This window comes from Callorhinchus milii, unplaced genomic scaffold (assembly GCF_018977255.1).
Source record: "Callorhinchus milii isolate IMCB2004 unplaced genomic scaffold, IMCB_Cmil_1.0 Scaffold11, whole genome shotgun sequence".
Lineage (NCBI taxonomy): Eukaryota > Metazoa > Chordata > Chondrichthyes > Chimaeriformes > Callorhinchidae > Callorhinchus > Callorhinchus milii.
Window position 1 is genome coordinate 13,138,487 of NW_024704752.1, and position 21,028 is coordinate 13,159,514.

General features: G+C 40.8%; 2 protein-coding genes across 7 annotated transcripts; one reads left to right on the forward strand and one right to left on the reverse strand.

Moving 5' to 3' along the window:
* Window positions 1–2,493: 2,493 nt before the first annotated feature.
* nrros (negative regulator of reactive oxygen species) lies at window positions 2,494–9,235 on the forward strand. 3 transcript variants are annotated; one of them, XM_007887017.2, is made up of 3 exons: window positions 2,494–2,668; window positions 5,429–5,554; window positions 6,907–9,235. In XM_007887017.2, exons 2-3 carry the CDS (start codon window positions 5,444–5,446, stop codon window positions 8,860–8,862), a joined length of 2,067 nt encoding a protein of 688 aa, XP_007885208.1. In that variant the 5' UTR covers window positions 2,494–2,668; window positions 5,429–5,443; the 3' UTR covers window positions 8,863–9,235. The 3 variants fall into 3 exon arrangements, with proteins under 3 accessions (XP_007885208.1, XP_007885202.1, XP_007885218.1); XM_007887011.2 differs by having other exon boundaries at window positions 2,494–2,661; XM_007887027.2 differs by lacking the exon at window positions 2,494–2,668 and adding an exon at window positions 3,844–3,884.
* A 9,052-nt stretch (window positions 9,236–18,287) lies between these two features.
* cep19 (centrosomal protein 19) lies at window positions 18,288–21,009 on the reverse strand. Of its 4 annotated transcripts, none has more exons than XM_042339302.1 (3): window positions 20,935–21,009; window positions 19,756–20,049; window positions 18,288–19,036 (listed from the first exon to the last, which is right to left on the reverse strand). In XM_042339302.1, exons 2-3 carry the CDS (start codon window positions 19,883–19,885, stop codon window positions 18,672–18,674), a joined length of 495 nt encoding a protein of 164 aa, XP_042195236.1. In that variant the 5' UTR covers window positions 19,886–20,049; window positions 20,935–21,009; the 3' UTR covers window positions 18,288–18,671. The 4 variants fall into 4 exon arrangements, with proteins under 4 accessions (XP_042195236.1, XP_007885230.1, XP_042195234.1 ...); XM_007887039.2 differs by lacking the exon at window positions 20,935–21,009 and adding an exon at window positions 20,723–20,797; XM_042339300.1 differs by lacking the exon at window positions 20,935–21,009 and adding an exon at window positions 20,239–20,343.
* Between the last annotated feature and the right edge of the window lie 19 nt (window positions 21,010–21,028).

Genomic DNA, 21,028 nt, shown 5'->3' on the forward strand with positions numbered 1-21,028 from the left:
TGATGAGTCACTCAACTACCCTCTCAAATAGATGTTTTTTTACTGTGATGCTGAGCCATTCAGGCAGATCTCAGGCCCGGTTTCCATTCTGCACTGAGTTGGCTCATCACAGAATTATACAGCGCAGAAAGAGGCCATTTGGCTCATCGTATCTGTGCTGGCTCTTTTAAAAGAGCTAACCAAATCAATTCCACTCCCCCGCTCTTTCCCTATAGCCCTGCAAACTTGTCCTCCCAAAATAATTATCTACTTCTCGCTTTAAAGGATGTTATTAGATCAGCTTCCATTTCCCTTCAGGCAGCATTGGTGGTGGAGCGCTATAATTGGGTAGAGAAAAAAAAATCACCCAACGCTCCCACTCCTGATGACAATCAGATGACCTCAGTTAAACAGCGGACTTGTATGAAGCCTCCTACAGTGGAAATCTACCCACCCTCGCTGTCTGGCATGAAGCGGTAAGAAGGGTTACTTGGGTAAGATGTTAAAGGGCTTCTGAGCATGTAAAACTTTCCTCCAACTTGAATCAGTGTCTTCAGGAGAACAGGGGGAAAATGATGAACAACTCTGAGGTTGCATAGAAGTGGTGCGTGGGGAGTCCTGGTGGGTTCAAAACATTATAGATTAGCGTTGAACAAAGAATATGTGGCTGGGTGCTTATGGGTGCTTATCTGTTTGATTTCAGAGTTTAAAAAAAGAAAATATTTTACCACTGCCACAAGTCACTTTACAAGATTATTTTAAACTTAGCTTCAATTTTTTTTGTCAGCATCAGTTTAAACATAATTTGCTGCTCAGTTGGTGAAACTGTAGTCTATCTCTGGTGTCCGCCCATCCTGTTCAAGATCTTCTCTATGATAGGCAGCCGCGGTTATACTCAAATGAAAATTTCTGTGAAATGTGAGAAAACACAATGCCTTTCTCAGCTCATTTTGCTTTCTTGCTGATAACTGAACACCTCAAGTGTTAATTCCTGTTGAGCCTCGCTTTGTGTACTTTGCTCCACTTGTTGTCTGTTTTTCACACAGGCCTGTTTCAATTAACTCTTTGATATGGCTGTGGTATGAGCAACTTTTAAACTTTCAACTCATTGAATTCAAACTCGCATTATTCTGAGGAGAAAGGAAGCTTTAAATTTATTTTCTTCCTCTTTTTAGACACGTCTCCTGGCATCTTACGCCCTTGTCCTTCCCCTTTCAGTGTTTTTCTTTAAAACTTCCTTTCTCCTCTCAGACGCCTATTCTGTTGTTCCCATGTCTTTATTATCTTGTTCCATCACCCTTCCTCCAAATGCTTCATTCAGTTTGCAAAAGCCTCTGGTATATTATAGCCAATGGCAGAGAGGAAACTAATCATCAGATCCCAAGAGGATTAGACTAAGAAGGCCCATTGCCTCAGTTGATCTCATTCTGCTAGAATACCTGGTCTTGCTATTACAGTAGGTAAAGAAATACTTATTGATGTCCACACTAAACTTGCTCTTCACAATCTTGGATCTATGCCTTTTGTCTAAAGGCAGATCTAAACATGTTTAATTATTCTCCCTTTATACGATCCTCTCTGAGATATCTATTTTTTAGTCTTTGTCATTCTACATAATGTTTCCAAAGTCCTGTTACCCCCAAGTTTTTTTCTTACAATGAATTTTTTTTCTCTCCATTGCAAATGAGTTGAGTGTAACAATCTCTGATACCAGTAACATCACTCCATCCATGTTACAGAAGATGTCTCACTGAACATGGCACGGATCATTATACAACGCACTGACCAACAACTGAATCATGCGGAAGAATGACGATAATTGTATTTAGAAGTACTGAATTGTATTCAGTACAAGTGTTTCGCTGTATTTAGACATCCAGAGGATCCTGTGTGTGAGTGTGAGCCCCATGATTTTCATGGCAGATAATGATCCTTGCCCATGTTAAATGCCACATCTCCCCTAACATGGATGGAATCAGTGACGAGGAAGTTACTAGTATCAGACATTGACTAGTCTGCCACCGAAAATAAAAAATTCATTGCAAGAAAAAACAAGAGGCATAACAGGACTTTGTGAACACCCTGTGCATTAAAGCGCTCCTACACTACAGTATTTTATCAGCACTCCCAGGTCAGACACAGCAAGGGTTAGACCCAGGGTTAGATTCATTTACATTGCACTTAAAACAGTCTGATGATGAGTATAACATGAGTTAGGTTTAACACTCATCTTTCCCCCTCTCTATCTCACTCTGCACCTCACCATGACCAACCGTACTCTAACTTGCCCGTCAAACACTCTCAGCTGAGAAGAGACTTTAGTACAGTACAATTGAAAAATATTCACGTTGGCTTTTACTGTAATTATTGAAGCTTGTGGTTGTGGAACCAACCAATGTCATTGGTTACACTGAGGTGGGGAGGGGAGCATGAGTGTGTGTGTGTGGGGGGGGGAAATGAACAACACCAAAAGACTCGACCCACCCCTTCCCTCAGTCAATCCTATCATCAGGTTGCAGGATCCGCTTTCAACTCAGCCGAGATCTGACCTCTCTGCCAGAGCAGTCATTTGAGGACTTTGCTGATTACCATCTGCGGTTTTGATGTAAAAGAGCCTGAATTTTGTATTTGCGTTGACTTTTTGCAAACCCATCGCCGGCTGCAGAGTAAAAAACAGAAAATGTGAGTTGTGAGTGTGAGTTCTGCCTTTGCTATGTTTGTTTAAATTGTTATCTTCTCTCTCTCTCTCTATATATATATAAGGAAAATGAATGCAACGTTAAATCTATTTAAGACAAGAGTTTTTTTTTGTTTCACTTTTCCCCCCTCCAACCCCTAATCCTGTTTGGTGCTGCAAAGTTCATCTGTAACCAATTCACATTATTATGATTATGATTATTATTATTATTATTTGTGGAGGGGGGGGAGTTAGGGGAAGTGTTCGTAATTTTGCAAAGTTATTTAATGCCTGAATTTATTTGATTTTTATTTTTTTTATTTTTATTTTTTGGTGGGGGCTGGTTTCACAGCAGAGCAGAGACCGACTCCGCTGGTGTGTGTGACTCCGTTTCCGTTACAAACTTTCTTTTTTCTTTTCTTTTTTTATTAACTGGAGCTGCGCCTTTGGAGGGAGTGATGAGCGAGCAGAGATGTTGGAGCTGAGACTCCAGGCAGAGCTCTGGTCCTGCCCCTCCCTACAAATGACTTGAGAGGCTGGTGGGGGTCCCCTCTGACCATCACCCCGACACACACACACACACGCATCACCCCCCCGCCCCTCACCACCACCCCAAACCCCCGGCTCTTCCTGAGCAACACCGACTCGGCAAGTACCCCCTAAATCATTCATTCCCTTCCCCACAAACCCCCTCCCAACTCAGCCCCTGAAATGACCAGTGTATCCAATTTCAGAGGCTGGTGCCCTGTAATCACTAAACACCCCCCACCACCCCACCCTCCGCACCCCAGCTGTCGGCTTGTGACAGCACAACTGTCTTGTGATTCGGTCTTGAGTTTTTGCCCAAGTTTCTTTGTCATCGATTTGCTTCCTTCCCATTCGAGAGGAGTTCAAAGACATTCCCTGCTGCGCCGCAGTTTCAATGTCGACCTGATGTGGTTTCATGCGAGTGCTGGGCTGTCTGTCTGTCTCTGTCTATCTGTCATATGAGCTCTGGGTTGTTGGTGTGTGGTGGCATTTGGAGATAAAGGTTCAAGGGTCCAGGCATCGCCAGGAACTGTGCTGCTGGGCGATTGATTGATTGAAATGATTGAGATTGATTGATTGGTCACTTCAAGGGTTTCCTGTGAGAAGCTGATGGCGTCCAAGCATCGAAGTCGTCCACTGAAGAGGACACAGATCCCTTGCATATTTGGGCGTCTGCTGGACATCTGACAGGAACAATGGGGTGATGTTGGGGAAGGAATAATCAGGATTTTACTTTATATAAACCTAATAATAATAATTATTATTATATAAACCTCCCCCCCGCCCCCACCCATCTAAACTGTGACCTTCCCTCCCATGTCCCAAGATCGTTACAAGTCTTGAACCATACAACAACAACTTTTATATAGCGTCCTTAATAATAATAATACTTGCATTTGATATAGCGCTTTTCACGTCTTCTCGACGTCTCAAAGTACTTCACAGAATATGCTGTAAAATGAATTGACTGTATACTTGTGGGTGAAACGCGGCAGTCAATTGCGCACAGCAGTGTCCCACAAACAGTCGTGGACTGAAGTGACCAATTTATTATTGTTTTGTTTTTGGAGGGATTATTATTAGGCGTGTGGAGTAAGGAAACTTGCCCAAGGTTTCGCCCTGCCTGGAATTGAAGCCAGGTGTCTCGCTTGCAAGGCGAGTGCCGTAACCACTGAGCTACAGTCGTTCACACGGGGTAGGGTGAAGCTCATGAAGACCACCTGATCTCAACTAGCCTGGTTTTGGAAAACAGTGCCTCTCTGAATGTGGGTGGTGGTGGGTGGGTGAGAGAGAGAGAGAGAGAGAAGCAATCAGACGTCAGTCAATGTCTACCCACCTAAATGCGCTTACCGTAGGCTGGCAATAGAACACCGCCAGCAGAAGTTTGAGAGCTGGAGGAGAATGTATGAGGCACGAAACAAGAGAAAAATAACTTGGGAAGAGGAATTCTGCCCCTGTCCCTCTTTGCTACTTTCTTAATTCTCTCTCCTGAAGGCTGATTCCTGCCGAGCTTCTAGTTGCTAAGGTCCTGCAGTACCTCATTTACACGGTTAATCCACTTTTCAGTATATTCTGTGATGCACTTTGGGACGTCTGGAAGAGGTGGTAAGGCACTATATCAAATGCACTGATTATTATTAATAATTCTTCATGTGTGAGCCTATGTAGTGATCTTGCTTAATAACTATCTAACTACAGGCCAATCAAAGGGAACCTTAATCTTATTAACCCACACATTTCCCAACAGCGCACTCCGGATAATAGTCAGAAGTGGAACCATAGTTGATTTTACTGTCTTTTCCCCCCCGATCCTTACTCCTTATCAGTGATATCTTGATATGATTATTCTCTTTGTTGCCTTGTGAATGCTAGTAATGCCATTGCACTTCTTGTTACCTGTGATGCCGTTCATAAGGGAAATGTGACCCAGGCATAAGAAGTGGATTAGGCATGAATAGTAAAAACGAATGAATGTAATGGAATTTGTATTTTGATGGTTTGCTTATGGTTTGGGAGTAACCGTGTAGAATTTTTTCTCAAGAATTAACATAGGGTGATAGAATCCATAATAGGATGGATTGAACAGAACACATTCTTACAGAAAGGGTGAGGCTCACAGGCTAAATAGCTTTCTTATGTTTTTCTGTTCTATCCTGGTAAACATGATTACAAGCTGTGAAAAACTGTCTCATGTGGGCCTGATATATTTGATTGTGTCTGATGTGCATCAATCTTTCATTTCAGGGACTACTTGTGAGAATGGATGTGATGTTGCCATGTCTCTCTTTGACCTTAACTATGTTGGCGATGTTTGCTGTGAAAAGCAAAGTGGAAGCTAGTACTTTGCGACACCAGAGGATTTGCAATCTAGTAAGTACCGAGAACATAGCAGCATAATAAATGACACATCTCACACTTGGAGAAACTGACCTCTACTACCGGCTAGGCTCTACTCTAATATATTTAGACTACTAATATTTGATAGATAGTATGTAAATGAGATTTACAAAGACTGTACAGTATGAAAACAGAGTCTGGCAAGGACTGGTTGGGCCGAGTGGCACAGTCCTTGCCATGAGTCTTAACCTATTCCTTTCTCCCTCTCCTTTCCTTCTATTCCCCTCTTCATCACAGCATATGCCTAGCTTCCTCTTGAAATGCATCTATACTATCTGAAAAGATGTACGCTGCACATTGGAATGATTCAGAGCGGTACTGAATTATTTCTAAAAGTGTACTTGTAAGACCAAACCACAAAAATATATATGATCACCCTTCACAATGAGCTGCGATAGAAACGACTGGCTGTCCAGCTGAAGGTGTTGAATGCTCCAAACTACAAGAGCTGAGCCGCCCTTTCATGATGTGCATTTGCTGCGTTGATAACTGCTAAAGTAAAAGCCACAGAGCATCCTGTTTTGACACACCCAACAATTTTAGAACCTCCTTGTGGTTTTCTTAGAAACCTTCTCACTATGGAGCCAATGCATTGAACATAGGTGTGCAAACTGACGCTTACACATTATGGTCTTGGTTTATGGGTGTAATATTGTGAAAAGTTATGATGCATCATTGCTTGTAAAGCTTCGAATGTCACAGCTCCTAAGAGATATGAAAATTGACATTTTGTTTAGCCACCATAGATTTTATCTCTATGGTTTTGCTTAGGGTAGGCCCAAACAAGCAGTACTGAATCCGCAGAAAATAATCATTTCAATATCAAAATTATAAGGTGCAATAATGCACTATATCAAAGGATGGATTATTATTATAAAAAGTTTTTATGCCTTTTCTTTATTTTGCCTTCTTTTCCTATGATTTATTTTAAACTCCCTTTTTCTATCAATTCCTCCTGCTTTATTTTCTTCTACTGTCATTTTACTTTATTGTTAAAACCTTCAATGTGACAACACACTATACTAAATCTCTTTATTTTCATATACTCTCTGTGGTTTTACAGAAAAGAAACTGCACTGAGCCCTGGGTGCTGGAACCTAGTTAGGGTTTCTGATTTTGTAGTATGTTTACCTAATGAACCATTAGTGGAACACTAAATAGTTTATGATAATGTTATGACCGCTCATCTATTTGCCTGGATAGATTTCCCTCTTTAGAGATAAAGTAAAACATTGGGATCAAAATATTTCACAATTCAGATATTATACAGTTTATGAAGTTTTCATGTTAACTTTTAATTTTATGAAATAATAATTCTGTTGCAGATTTCTACTACCGCACTCTGTCAGGGAAAGAAGCTGCATTGGGTACCAGTGGATCTGCCTACCAAGACTGAAGAGCTTTATCTTAGCGAAAATTTTGTTCAATCGATTACAAATGAATCACTTCTTTCTTACTCAAGGCTCTCCAAACTGAACCTCAGAAACAATCGGATGGAGCTAATTGAGTCTGGAGCCTTTTCTAACAACAGGAATCTACAAGAATTAAATCTAGAAAACAACCAGATGTATAAGCATTATACAGTGACCCATTTGGCACTGAAAACAATCCCAAATTTAAAGAAACTGGATTTATCAAGGAACAGTCTCAGTGAAGATATGGCATCATTCCTTGTCCACAATCTATCCTCACTGGAATATCTATCGCTGACTGGAAATGCCATTATGCGATTGGAGCCTTCCTCATTTGAAGGGCTAGTCCAGCTTCAAGAATTGAACTTAGAGAAAAATTATATCTATGAAATTGAGAGTGGAACATTTGAAGCTTTGAAGTATTTAAAAAAGTTGAACCTAGCTCAGAATCACATTCCTTGTATTGTGGATTTCAGTTTATCCCAAATTGTAGTATTAAATATCAGCCATAACATCATGGAAATGTTTTTAGCCAGAGAAACAGACGATGAGTTTCAACTGAAAATGTTGGATCTGTCCAGTAACAAATTGTTATTTTTCCCTCTTTTGCCTAAACACAACAAACTGAAGTCCCTTTTACTGGCGGACAATGAAATGAGTTTTTATCGTGATCTGATGAACAACTCTGGTTCCAACAAAGTTGAGTTTATTCAGATTGTTGGCAACGTGTCCAACATCACATCTGTGGACCTTTGGGATGAGGCAATTTCTATAAACAGCTCAGCATTAGATGTTCTAGATATGAGCCGGAATTCATTTCGATACCTCCCTTATGGATTCTTTGAAGGAATGACATCCCTATCAACTCTAAACCTCAATCAGAACTGCTTAAAGAAATTTGCTCTAACTGAGGCTGATCCTCTTAATTTTCTTCAGACAATTGATCTCAGTCAAAATCAACTTACTCACATAGATTTTGGTGAGAATGGGATGGAAAAGCTGAATCTTTTAAACCTGAGTTCGAACAGACTGGAATTAGTGCCTTCACACCTCTTTGCTCAAATGCCGCAGATCACAACAGTGGATCTCAGTCGCAACAACATCTTCATTTGTACAGACCCTGTTGAGAAGGAAACCAGGTTTTTAAACAGGAGCTGTGTTGTGTTGGCATATATAAAATCATTGAGATATCTTTATTTATCTAACTGTGGATTGACGTCTCTACCCGCCCATGTTTTTAATGGGTCACCAATAACCCATCTGGATCTATCATACAACACTGCAATACAATTCCACACAGAGACATTTCAAGATGTTGCCAGATCATTGCAATTCTTATCTTTGAGAAACACTAGTCTTACATCCTGCCAGTTAAACAGTGTCCTCTCCTATTTCAGCAACCTCCAGAACTTGGACTTGTCTGAAAATGCTATAGTAAGTCTTCCACCTATACTGAAAAACCTTGCTCTAAAAATGTTGGATTTACGTAAAAACCAGTTAACCACTCTACCACATGATGTGCTGCAGAGACTCTTGAATAGCCTTCAGATTGTTTTTCTAAGTGGCAACTCATTTGACTGTTGCAAACTGAACTGGTGGAGCTCCTTGATCAACGCAAAGTCATTGATTATTGCAGATGGATCAGCTATCACTTGTAATATTTCCTCAAAACTAGAGAGTGTTGATAGGATTTACCCGATCACTAAAATCAAATGTAAAGTGAATAATGTTGCTTTAAGATATTTCTTAATGTTGTTGGTAATAGGCCTGTGTGTCCTCACCATTTGTGTAATGGGTTTTCTTTACTTGCATTCTAAATCATTGCCCAAATATGTAAAAGCAAAATGCATTACTAGTACACAATATTGATTCTGTACAATGTGTAGAATTGACACTGGGATTTGAATCTCATCTCTGTTTGAAAGCTTGATATAAATATTGCACTCACTACCAATGAAAGTTGAATATACAGTGCTGACCTCATTCAAAAGTATTTATGGTATGAATAACTGTGAAACTATATATTCACGTGTACAACATAGAAAATATATAAAAATGAAATGTATATGGGAGAAAAAATATTTTTAAAAGAAAGTCACATCAGAAACATTAAAACTGTTGAAAAGATACTGGCTAATTTGAAGGATTTGTCTGTACTTTAACTGAACAGGGATGGCTGGTGTGAACATTTCAATATTAGAAGGGAAGGGGCACTGTATTGTGATGTGAAACAGGAACCTTGAATCCCCCGCACTAGTTGACCAATTGCTGATCCTGTTGCACACTGCTGCTAAGTCCAACTACTTCAGTACACATCAAGGATTAAATGTAAGACTTTAATAATAATCCTTGCATTTGATAAAGTGCCTTACCACATCATTGAGAGCTTTCAAAGTGCTTTGCATGATTTACTGCAGAATGTAGTGACTGTGTATTTTTCAGCAGCCAATTTGTGTACAGGAATGTCCTACAAATAGCCATTTTACTGGGCTGTACTGTTCAGTCCCCCACCAGACGGTAAATTTGCCCAGTGGGGGAAATCCACCTACACATTAAATTAATTGACAGTTCACTAAGGATATGATTAAATTAATACCCGTTGTTTTGAAGGAGGGATTAGCTGATCTAGTACTAGATCCTTGTGAGTCCTGATAATAAGATAATGATGTCAATATGTCTGGTGCTGGGCCTTAATGAAGACATTCTGAATAGGCCTTGTGGCTATGATACCAAAGCATTTAGTGGAGATTTTCTGTCCTAATGAACTCAGTGATTTACAGGATGGAACTCTGTCTAAAAGCAGCAAAGGAAGTCTTTTGTTTCCTGTTTTTACTGCACATGTGCAGCCAGCTGTATGAGCAATAGATATAAAAATGAAACGCTTTTAAAAAAAACCATAGTTTGAGTGACAGCAGTTAAAAGAATAAGGATGACGGGAAAGGGAAATTCTCAGTTGCACAACCTTTATGCCAAGAGTATATTTATCCAGTCAAGATTACACAGACTTTTGCACTTCTGTGCTCAACAAAGTGGTTGAAAATTGAACACTTTTCTCATTTTGGACACCCAATGTCAGCATCAAACATTTCCAGCAGAGATATAGTATATACAGTTGCTTGAATCATCCTCAACTCTGCATCTAATGTGCTTTAGCTTCAATGCCTAGAGAACATCTCTCACTGCACCAGTGTGAAATATGTCATGTCCCAAATTAAATAGTTAGCTTGTGCCTTGTCTAATTGGACTGCTTAGTGTCAACTGGATGTTGAATTTCAGTCAGTTTGTTCCTCCTGTGCAACATTACAAATCCTGGAATCATCTTTATTGATCTTCCCTGAAGTTACTTTAGAAATAATTGAGTTTCATGTGCACAGTAATCTAAAAACTTGTGAAACTGGACTGAAGAAAAGCAGGGACAGCAGAGGCTCATGTTGCTCATGTTGTCAGCTGCTTACAAAGCCATAAGCAAAGGGAGAAACACATCAAGTGTTTTTTAAGAGAGGATTCCTGCTGAGAAAAAAACATTTATTTATGAAACATTGGATAAAGGCAAGAATTACAGAATTGTTCACTTGCAAGGCCATTAGGCCGGACAGGAGATACCTGCTAAGAACACACATAGAAGCCTACCTCTGTTGCTGCCTATGAAGCAATGGACAGCGCGTGATCAAGTTAGCTCGTGTTGTGGAACTGAATGTGAACATGAAGGGTGTGTGGGGGCTAATAAGAGAAGTATTTTGATATTTCTAGAGAAGTTATTAGGAACTAATATTGGTTTGGAGAAGTTGTCCACCCAAAGGTTGGGCATGAATGACATCAATGAAAAAAATTATTAGGAGGAATCTTAGATAAGAACATAAGAATTGTTAGATGAAAGAAGACCAAGATCCATCTAGTTTGCCTTCCATTATCCTGGCAAGCACATGTACATGTCATGTCCCAAACTATAAACTGTACCACAAGATATTATTAAGAATATAAGAACTGCCAGACAAAAGATAAACCTTGTCTACAATAAAAGACTATGGATGACTTCAGATTTATATGGATAACTTGGAGCAGTGATTTTGGACTAGATGTAGCCACAATACAACATTGGTCATCCATTCTTCACTGCTTTCTATATTGTTTCAAAATGATCCCTTGGGGATTTGCTACTCTGCTCCAAACCATCACCATCTTCTTATGAATCTCAATCTCCTTCAACGTGCTTCAAGCAACCTCCACATTAAACTTGCCACAAAACCTCAGACACATCTATGTTGGGTCTCCAGCCCTGTTCTTGGCACTCAATGCTCAAGTACATAGTCAATTTCACTACATATTTGATGTACTGTAGTACTAAAACTTCAGAATCAAGCTTAGACTAATGGGTTATGGAATTCCTTTTCAGTGTTAGGCTGCACAATCTGGATTTACTGTATTATATTGATTTGTTGCTAAAAGGTTAACAAGAATTACCTTTGGCCTGGGTCACAATAGTAGCAGGGGGAGGGAGAATTGAAGGTAGCTAATGTTATAGATTTTACTCTGGAGTTCAGTGGACCTCATACTTTTCATAGCCAGAACCATCAGTAAAAGGCTTTAGAAACCCTCATTACCTCTTTCCTCAGAGCTGCTATAACCATGACCAAAATCAAAAGAGGAAGTTTCAAAAGAGTGACATTATCAGGAAAGAAATCGCATCCTCCTCAAAAAAGTGGTGCAGCTTCCTGAACGTTTCTTACAAACCAAAATTTGACAACTAGTTCTTGCACAAGAAAAAAATGCATGAAAATAGGTGACTAAGTGATTTGGTGGGAGTCTTAAGCCGTCTGATGCAAAGCAAGAGCGGTTGTGGTTTCAGTGGACAGGATGGGCCACCTTCAAGAGTATGTACTCCTATTGGACTTACCTCAGACCAGTGCAGTAACCAGACTTCATTTTATACATAGTTCTGGAAAACACAGAAACACATTATGGCTTGGTCTGGATGAGGCCTGAAACCGCCTGAACCAGCAGCTTTTGACTTTTGTTATGTTACTATTTTTAAAAAATCTGATTTCACCAACATTTCTCGCCCAAAACCTTGACTCATCTCCCCTCCGGATATTCGGGAAACATTGAATAGTGGACTTTATCTAACTGTTCATCTGAGTTTAGAAGTTCCTTATTTTGTGTCCTGCTTTGACAAAATTTCTTTGATACGGGATGGTTTCCTGACTAACTATCTAGAAAGTGAACATCTCGAATGCTGAGATCTCAGAGAACATAGGGGTGGTTCTCAATTGTCAGTGAATTTACTAATCTTGGCAGATTAGTACATTTTACTCAGTAGTAAATCTACTGATAATCAGAGAATTCCCCCTTATGCTTACAAACGTAAAACTGTAATTGCCTAATTTGCTATGAGGCCACTGTATCCTTAGGCTGTTGCTCTTAAGTGTGACATTGCTATTGTACTTTCATATACTTCATCTTCTGTTTCTCTTGTTCCCAAAATGTATCTGTTACTTAGTCAATCATGCCTTTTAAGTTATATTTAAAACCTCTAAATAAAAAAAAATGACAAAAAATGGCATCACATTTTCATTGCAAGATCAATGAAATTGTAGTCCAGAAAATTGTCTTCTGAAGATTTGATACTACATCAGGCAGGTAAGAAAATCAACATTTAGATGTGACTGAATTAGCTGCAGAGGTTTCATGATCATTTTGGTGTGGACATTGTTTGGAAGAATCGAGAATTGCTGGTCAGAGCAAGTTGGTGTGATTAAAGAGGTCGGGAAATGGCAGAGAGAGTATCATATCAGCCTTTGATAGTTAGCAAACCGTCAAGGAATAGTGGTGAACCATTACAGAATGAAACAAGGCAGAATTGATGCCTCTGTCTTGCTGAACCTTTTTAAGTGGTTGTATTAGTAAGAGCCTAAAATCACTTTAAATCCCATTTTCACAACGAATGATCTACAGTTTCGACATAAGAGATTAACAGTGATTGTAATTAATTACTCATTTAGATCCTTTTGTGGAGCCATCTGCCTTCACCAGAACCTATCTATCACAGCTGTCTTTTGATAGACGGGATATTGTACTCAATGCTGTATACGTTGTAACCAGAAGCAAGACATTTATGCATTGCATGTTAATCTTTCTTTGTGAAAGTGGATCAGTAAAAACATGTTAGCAGAACCTCAAGTGGACATTTAGTAGTTACTTTGTGGATGTTTCAGTCTCTTTTTGTCTCTCTTTTTTTGTAAGTTTGGTACTGGAACATACTACCTAGTTTCATGCTATAACATATGTCCCCTTGAGGCAAGGAAATGAACATCCAGGACACAAAGAAGAAGGAAAAGGACATGTGGGTTCATTTGCAGGGTAGTTCCATTTCCAGTAGTCAGTTCCTCTTTCTAGCCTCCCTAGGCCTCAGTGATGTTTTAAATGATGAACAGATTGTGATTGGGTTTCAGGGTAATCGGCATATATATATTTTCAATATATAGGTATTTGCAATAAGTATACAGGTATGTGGCCTGTATAATTATTGAGTGAAACGTTTTTCTATTAAGTTGGAGGAAGTCACTGGTAGCTCTGTGAGCAAGTGTTTTATTTTGCTGTGGCACGTCTCTTCTTCCCTTCAGCAACTCCAGTTCCTACTGTAGGGCTGCAACTTGTGTCGAAGTTAGCACCGATCAGCACATAATGGTCATAAAGTCTCCCCTCCCACCGCTTACCATTCTCAGATATGCACTCACCCTTCTTAAACACACTCTCATACATTCCTCAGAAACACACTTTTCAGCATCCAAGGCTGCACTCTCCACCTCTCAAAGCCGTCAGGAACCTCGGGGTTCTGTTCGATCCTGAGCTGTCCTTTCTCCCTCATATCCGCGCCACAACTGGCACCGCCTTCCATCACCTCCGGAATGTCGCCAGACTATGGCACTACCTCACCCCTCGCGCTGCTGAAACTCTGGTCCACGCCTTTGTCACCTCAAGGCTGGACTATGGGAACTCTCTCCTCGCCGGCCTTCCCGGCACCTCCCTCCACAAGCTGCAGGTCATTCTGAACTCTGCAGCTCGTGTACTGTCCCGCACCAGACACCGTGACCACATCACTCCCACCCTCGCTCGCCTCCACTGGCTCCCCATCCCCCAGAGGATCGAATTCAAGATCCTCACCCTCACCTACAAGGCCATTCACGGCCTTGCTCCCCCTACCTCTCCGACCTACTATCCCCTACCTACCTGCCCATACCCTCCATTCCTCTGGCTCCGGTCTGCTCCACATCCCCCGCCCCAACCGCCCTACCATCGGTGGCCTTCAGCCTCTCAGCCCCGAGGTTCTGGAACTCTATCCCCCAGTGCCTTCGCCGCCTCCTCCCTTTCCTCCTTCAAGGCCGGTCTCAAGACCTTTCTCTTTGACCGTGCCTTCAGCTCCCCTCTCGACTCTCTACCCCTTCCTCGCTCCCTCCCTTCCCTCCCCTCACCCTGACCATTTCCCCCCTGCTCGGGTACTGACCCAACTGTACAGCGCCTTGGGACGTCCTCCCGACGTGAAAGGCGCTCAATAAATGAAATCTTGTTGTTGTTGTTGCTGAAACAGGTGAACAATTATCGGGATGTTCCGTGTTACTGTTTGAACCTTAAGCGTTTGCAGTGGTTTCAACAATGTCTCTGGTGTCACAAATGGATTTTGCGATTGGACAACATTCAGTGGCTAGTTTTATAAAACATTCCTTGGAAATATAAATCTCAGCCTGTTCGTAGAATTCTGCCTTGAGACAAAAATTCCTTTTATTTCACAGATTACCAACTGTTAATTTCCTTTAAATCTCTCAAACCTCAAACAAATGAGACATAAAAGAAGATCCCCATTTGTGGAGAGAATACTTTTGAGTTACCAATTGGTCTGTGGTTGCATTCAGTGAGTGGCTTCTTAGAGTGGGTAGGTGGATGGCAGCATATCTGGCCACAATATACCCAGTGGTTAAATAGAGTTACTCCTCAGAATCTAAATTTATCCCTTACTGTCAAATTTTGCGAATACATATTTTTTCATGTGGATTTGTTTCAGATATTTTCTTTGACTTCTACCAAGACAAAGTGGAGAAGGGAGTAATATATGTGGTAAATATGCTGTCAGACATTATTGTAAAACAATAATCGATACATGGCTGGAGTGTGGTCATGCTAGAATCTGACATCCAGTCCATTATATTGACCTCAAGGTGTTGAAGATCTGCATTTTACAGGTGCTAAGTGATTTATCCTGCTTGTGTCTGAACTTATCTCTCCTTTGGTAATATGGTTAACAAAAAAGAAAATATGTCAAGTGATGCTCTTGGTTTTCAGAGAATCAGAACCACAGCCACAGCTCAATTTTACCTGTACTACAAAAGCGACACCACTAGTTACACCTGCCAAAAGGCTGTTCAATTTGATCATACTCAGCATAATTTCTCAAACAAAAATTGTATATATTACAGAAAGCATAGTAGTAAGTCAAGATGCAGCAGGCAATCAGTACTCAGAGGGTTCATGGTGAAATTAGTACTACTATGACTCAATTTAAGCCTTATCAGTGCCTCGCTGTTTTTTTTAGGTCAAAACCAAAACTAAACCAACCTCCCACCAGTGGTGACAGTGGTGGCAACGGAAGAAAAGTTTGCACGTTTCAGTACATGTGTACAAGTGTGAGTGTACAATATATTTCTACAGAACTCTAGGTACGGCTCAGGAGACAATAAATGACTAGACTCACACATGAAATCAGGTCATGGGGCTGATTCCGTGGCGAAAAGAACTATCTGCAGAATATGTTCCCCCCTTCCCCCCAGCCGCTCCTCCCAGGATTTTTTTTTAAAAACATCTTTATATAAAAAAGTAACAAATGCCTATGTTGTGTGTATGTAAATATATTGATTAGATTGAGAATGATGGTTCCATGTGGCCATCCTGTTGGAAATGGCTTACGACCACAGGAGGTAATATATTCACCCATTGATACATGAGCTGGGAGCTGGGAGATTCTGGTTAAGGGTTTGAGAGCAAATAACAAAATAAGGAATGAGAACATAGTAATCCATTTGGCCAATCGAGCCCACTCCTTTACCAAACCTTTTGGACTCTCAAGAACTTTACTGAACTTGTTTCATCTCCCGAAGTGAATCAACACAAGTAAAGAATCTGAGACACAACTTTCTGCAAGTTCTCATTTACCTCTGAAAGTAACCAATGGAAAACAACAACAAAATTACATTTGCATAGCGCCTTTCATGTCGGGAGGACGTCCCAAAGCGCTGGACAGACAGAGTTATGGACCCAAGCTGAGGGTCGGGGTGGGGAAGGATGGAGGGCAGGGGGGGGAAGCAGGGAGATCGAAAGCATGGTCGAAGAGGAGGGTCTTGAGGTGAGTCTTGAAGGTGGCGAGTGAGGGGGTGAGACGTAAGGACTGTGGGATGGAGTTCCAGAGGATGGGTGCAGAGTGGCGGAAGGCCCGCCCGCCGATAGTGGTGCAAACAAGGTGGGGGACGTGAAGCAGACCGGAGCGAGCAGGGTGATAGGGGGTTAGGAGGTCGGAGAGGTAGGGGCAAGCAAGACCGTGGAGGGCTTTGAAGGTGAGGACCAGGATCTTGAACTGTATCGTCTGTGTGATGGGAAGCCAGTGGAGTTGGGCAAGGATGGGGTGATAGGGTCGCGGAGCCTAATGTGGGAGAGCACATGGGCTGCAGAGTTCTGGATGATCTGCAGCCGGTGGAGGGAGGAGTTGGGGAGGCCAACAAGCAGTGAGTTAGCATAGTTGAGCCTCGATGTAATGAAAACTCAAGATATCGGTATAAGACAGTACTTTGAGAGTTAATGAATTCAGGAATTTAGGAGACTGTACCATGTACTGTATTAACTACTCTGTACTTAGAAAGAGAAAATTATTTTTAATTTCTGATCCTGCTGGAGGTTTATTAATTGTGGACTTATTTTCTCCTAGTTTACTCAGTTAAAATTCAAACAACCTAATTCCAAATGCCTGGATCATGTCCCCACTAAAATCAATTTTTTTCAGTGACGACAAGTTCAATTGTGAGACTTTTCGATTTCAGTTCGGTACAATGTCAGAAGTCAGGAATTTGTATCAATCAACTGTTCTGACAATATAAGAACATTTTTTAAAAGTTTAACTTTGGAGAATGAGTTGCAACACATTTGTGAACATCTGCAACATGAGAAAGAAGAAATGAATCGGCATCTCCAGCTAGCGACGGAAATGTTAGCTTCCCCATCTCGTTGTTCCACATTCAAATTAATGCTTCATTTATGGAACAGATAGGGGAGCAGGGCACGTACATTGACATGTGAGTGTGAGTAATAGCCAGCTGCTCTTGATCAACAGGAAAGTCTCAGCAGTCAGTTCAGTCGCCTGTTTACAAATTAGTTTCATGTTTTTATGCAACTTTGCTCAGTGTCAGCAATAAAAATATTTTTAATAAGTCAGCATTATACACAGAGCCATCAGGCAGAAAGACTTTTTGAACTTAGTTGAAATTATTATATGCAAGATTTCAAATTCTCTTGTAATACCGGAGTTCAGAATGTAGTAAAATCTGATAACAATTTTAACTCTTGCTTAAAAATGCAGAGCTACTGTGTTATTAGTCAAATTTGCCATTTAAATTAATGTCTCTCAACCAATTCCTCAAACAAACGAAAGGCAGGGAAACAATTGCTTATAATATATATTAATTGATCTTTTCATACCCACATTGATTTGGCAAAACAAAACTGCAACCCACAATTACAAAAATAGGTTGGTTCCAACTGAGAAGGAGGAAGTTCCCTCTAGCAGTGAAATCAAAACTCAATATACGGCCTGACTTCACTTCATTATTGTTCTCCAGACATTATCGGTGTAGAACTCCTGACCTCAATTAATCTTCCCTTTTTCCGATGTTCTACCTACTTTTAAAAATTGAGCTTAGTATTTGGTCCTGTAGTCAGGGATATTTGTCTTTGCTGTAATTTGTATGGTTCTGGTACAAAACGTTGCTTCCTTTCTTTCTGGAGCTTGAGCTTACTGAGGGCCTCCAGGGGCAAACAGTGGATACTATACAGGTTACCTTATTCACCTTTAGCCTTTGCCAAACCACATGGGACTTTTTGTTTTGAAATACTCTATCTCTATAGGTGCTACATTCAGTAAGCCATTTTGAAAAACAAATTCTACCACTTATGAATAAAGATATCGGAAATACAAGTAACAGACTAATTTCACATGGTAAACTGTGGGCAACTCAAGTCATAAATCAACAAAACAGATATTCCATTGGCTTTATTTATTGACAGACTAATTACATAATTTATGATCAAGGGCCCAACTTTTTATTTAAAGTTGGATTTTAAGAAAATATTAACACTAACCCAATGTTCGTAATGCTGTTTTCTTAGTGCTAACAAAACCAAAGACTTCAATGATCACGTAGCAATAAGTAATTCATGCTTTGAAAACAAGTAACAGCCATTCCAGGTCTAAAATTCTAAATGTCCTTAAATACAGCTGTGTATTGCTTCCAAGCTGCTTGGAAGAGACAGGAATGGTGTTAAATGTTTGTTTCTCAGTCAGTCCAGGAGTCCCATTTGCCAACAGATTATTTTTATTCTGACCTCACAAAAAAAGGACATTCAACAGTTCTGAAAAGGAAAAATCAGAAATCTTCATTTGTCTCCTCATCGTCCCAACCACATGACTCAATTGGTTCAACCTGGGCAAAGTCAACTTCCACGTCATAGACAAAGTCAGGATCATCAGATTTTTTCCGGTTCTTTTCAAAAAGTTCATCCATGATTTTTTTCTTCTGGTCCAATTCTTTATCATCAAGTTTATTAAGGTCTTCCTCTGGATCAATGGTGTTTTCTTTGTGGATTATTTCCAGGCTGCGATCCAGGCTCAATCCAGATAGACTGTTTCTCAGGAGCTGGTATAGCTTTTGCAGCTGCTGCAATGACACTCCACCAAGGAACGGCTTATGCCGAGGGTTATTTTTGAGTTCTTCTGCAGCTCGGCTACAATCTACAAATTCAAAAATATATTAAGTACATAAGGCACTGCTTGAATTCAGTTAACTATATTCTAATGCGTTTTTTTGAGTTGGCTCAAGGTCCCTGACTGAGAGAGGGAAAATTGTTTTCAGATAGGGTTCCTATCCCTCAATTGCTATTCACCGATCTCTATTGGATATATGCAAGTGGCTGTTTGGTATAATAGTTTTCATGTTTAAATAGCCTTCCAATTTAACGAAAACATTCTTTCCCCAAATAATCTGTTACTTTCATATCAATAGTAAAGACTAATAAGAATATAGCATAGCTGATTGAATCTGATTAACAGCTAAAAGGCAGAGTTTAATAATAATAATAATTCTTGCATTTGATATAGCGCTTAACCCTCACTTAGACGCTTTTAGAGATAAAAACAAGTATCCATTGAGTGGAGGAAGGAGGAAAATGGACAGGACACTACGAAGCTGACATTTCATAATAATAATTCTTACATTTGACATGGCATCACATCATTGAAACATCACAAAATGATTTACTGTAGAACATAGTGATTGTAGTTGTAGGAAAACTGAGAAGGCGAGGATGGTTTCGGTGGTGAACACACCAGCTACAGGCTTTCTCCATGGCTAATAGAATAAATACTGCTCAATGTAGAAACAAGTTTACCATTAGCACTGTACCATGATTAAAACCAAACTGCATCTTCCACTTTTTGGCTTTAATTCTCACCTGAAAATTTGGAAAAATTTCTAACTGGCATCGACCTCTGTCGAATTTTCTTAGTCTTTTCATCTTCGTAGATTAAAATGATAGCAGGTGGTTTGAACTTCACTCCACACTTCTTTGGGGTGTAAGTCATCCTGCTTCATCTACAATATTCTTCTGTCTTGCAGGTAATTCACTAGCAGGATTTAACTCAAGTGTCTTACAACACCGAAGAAGAGTAAGGCAGATATCTCGCTCCAGAAATCTTTAAAAATGTTTTCTACATTTTACAGCAAAGAGTAATCCATATGGAATATGCTGTTTGGCCAAAAAAAGAACAAGAAGTGTATTTATACAATGAATAAAATCATGTTAATTTCTCTGGTAAAGCATGTGAGATGCGAAATATTGCCACAGCTAAAACTATTCTTGTATTATTATTACTATTATTATTATTATTATTACCACACCCACTACTGCTGCTCCACAGTCTTGTTATTACTGTACCTCCTATTGCTCTACGGACAGTACCAATATTAAAACACCTACTAACGCAGTAGCCCTCGCAATCGATACAGCGCCTTAACACGTCTTCGAGACGTCTCAAAGCGCTTCACGGGACACACTGCGAAGACTAGCGACTGTGTACTTTGCGGCCGAGACGCGGCAGCCGGTTGCGCCCCCGCCCACCGCGGGGTCGTTCAGCGCGTTGGGGGGTGGGGGAGAGGAGGGAGAGGAGGGAGAGGAGGATGCCCTCCCCGGGGGTCAAAGGCGCTCTGTAAACGTCCGTTTGCTGCAGACGGACGGGTGCAACTGCTGAGCGCAGTTCCGCCCACACGAAATACACAGTCACTACACTTTGCGGTGAAGCCTGTGAAGCGCTTTGGGGCGTCTCGAAGACGTGATAAGGCGCTGTATCAAACGCCAGGCTATTATTATTATTATTATTATTATTGCTCTGGACTCGGTACTGTTCAGCTGCCGGTCTCACCCTCTCCCCGGGCACAGACCCCCTCACCCCACGGCACCCAAGGCCTCTGTCTCCATGGTAACGCCACCGGCCTGCGACCGGCGAACTGCCCGAAAAAAATAACCACCGCCGCCGCCGCCGCCACCAAAAAAAAACCCCAACGCCGCCACAAAACACACGCGTACCGTTCAAGGGAAATATTTACACGTAGCTACAGATTTCTGACCTCTTACCTCTAGATGTTAGCGATTATACGTCTATAAAATGAAACGCAGCGAACGAGTCAGCGGCGGCGGCGGCGTTCAGGCAGTGACCGAGGCAGCCCTG

Excerpts from the sequence above, each read along its gene's own strand:
- nrros (XM_007887017.2), top strand. The coding sequence starts at position 5,444 with ATGGATGTGATGTTGCCATGTCTCTCTTTGACCTTAACTATGTTGGCG. Across the intron at positions 5,555-6,906 it reads ACCAGAGGATTTGCAATCTA|ATTTCTACTACCGCACTCTG; the intron begins GTAAGTACCGAG and ends ATTCTGTTGCAG.
- cep19 (XM_042339302.1), bottom strand. The coding sequence starts at position 19,885 with ATGACTTACACCCCAAAGAAGTGTGGAGTGAAGTTCAAACCACCTGCT. Across the intron at positions 19,037-19,755 it reads AAATTTTTCCAAATTTTCAG|ATTGTAGCCGAGCTGCAGAA; the intron begins GTGAGAATTAAA and ends TTGAATTTGTAG.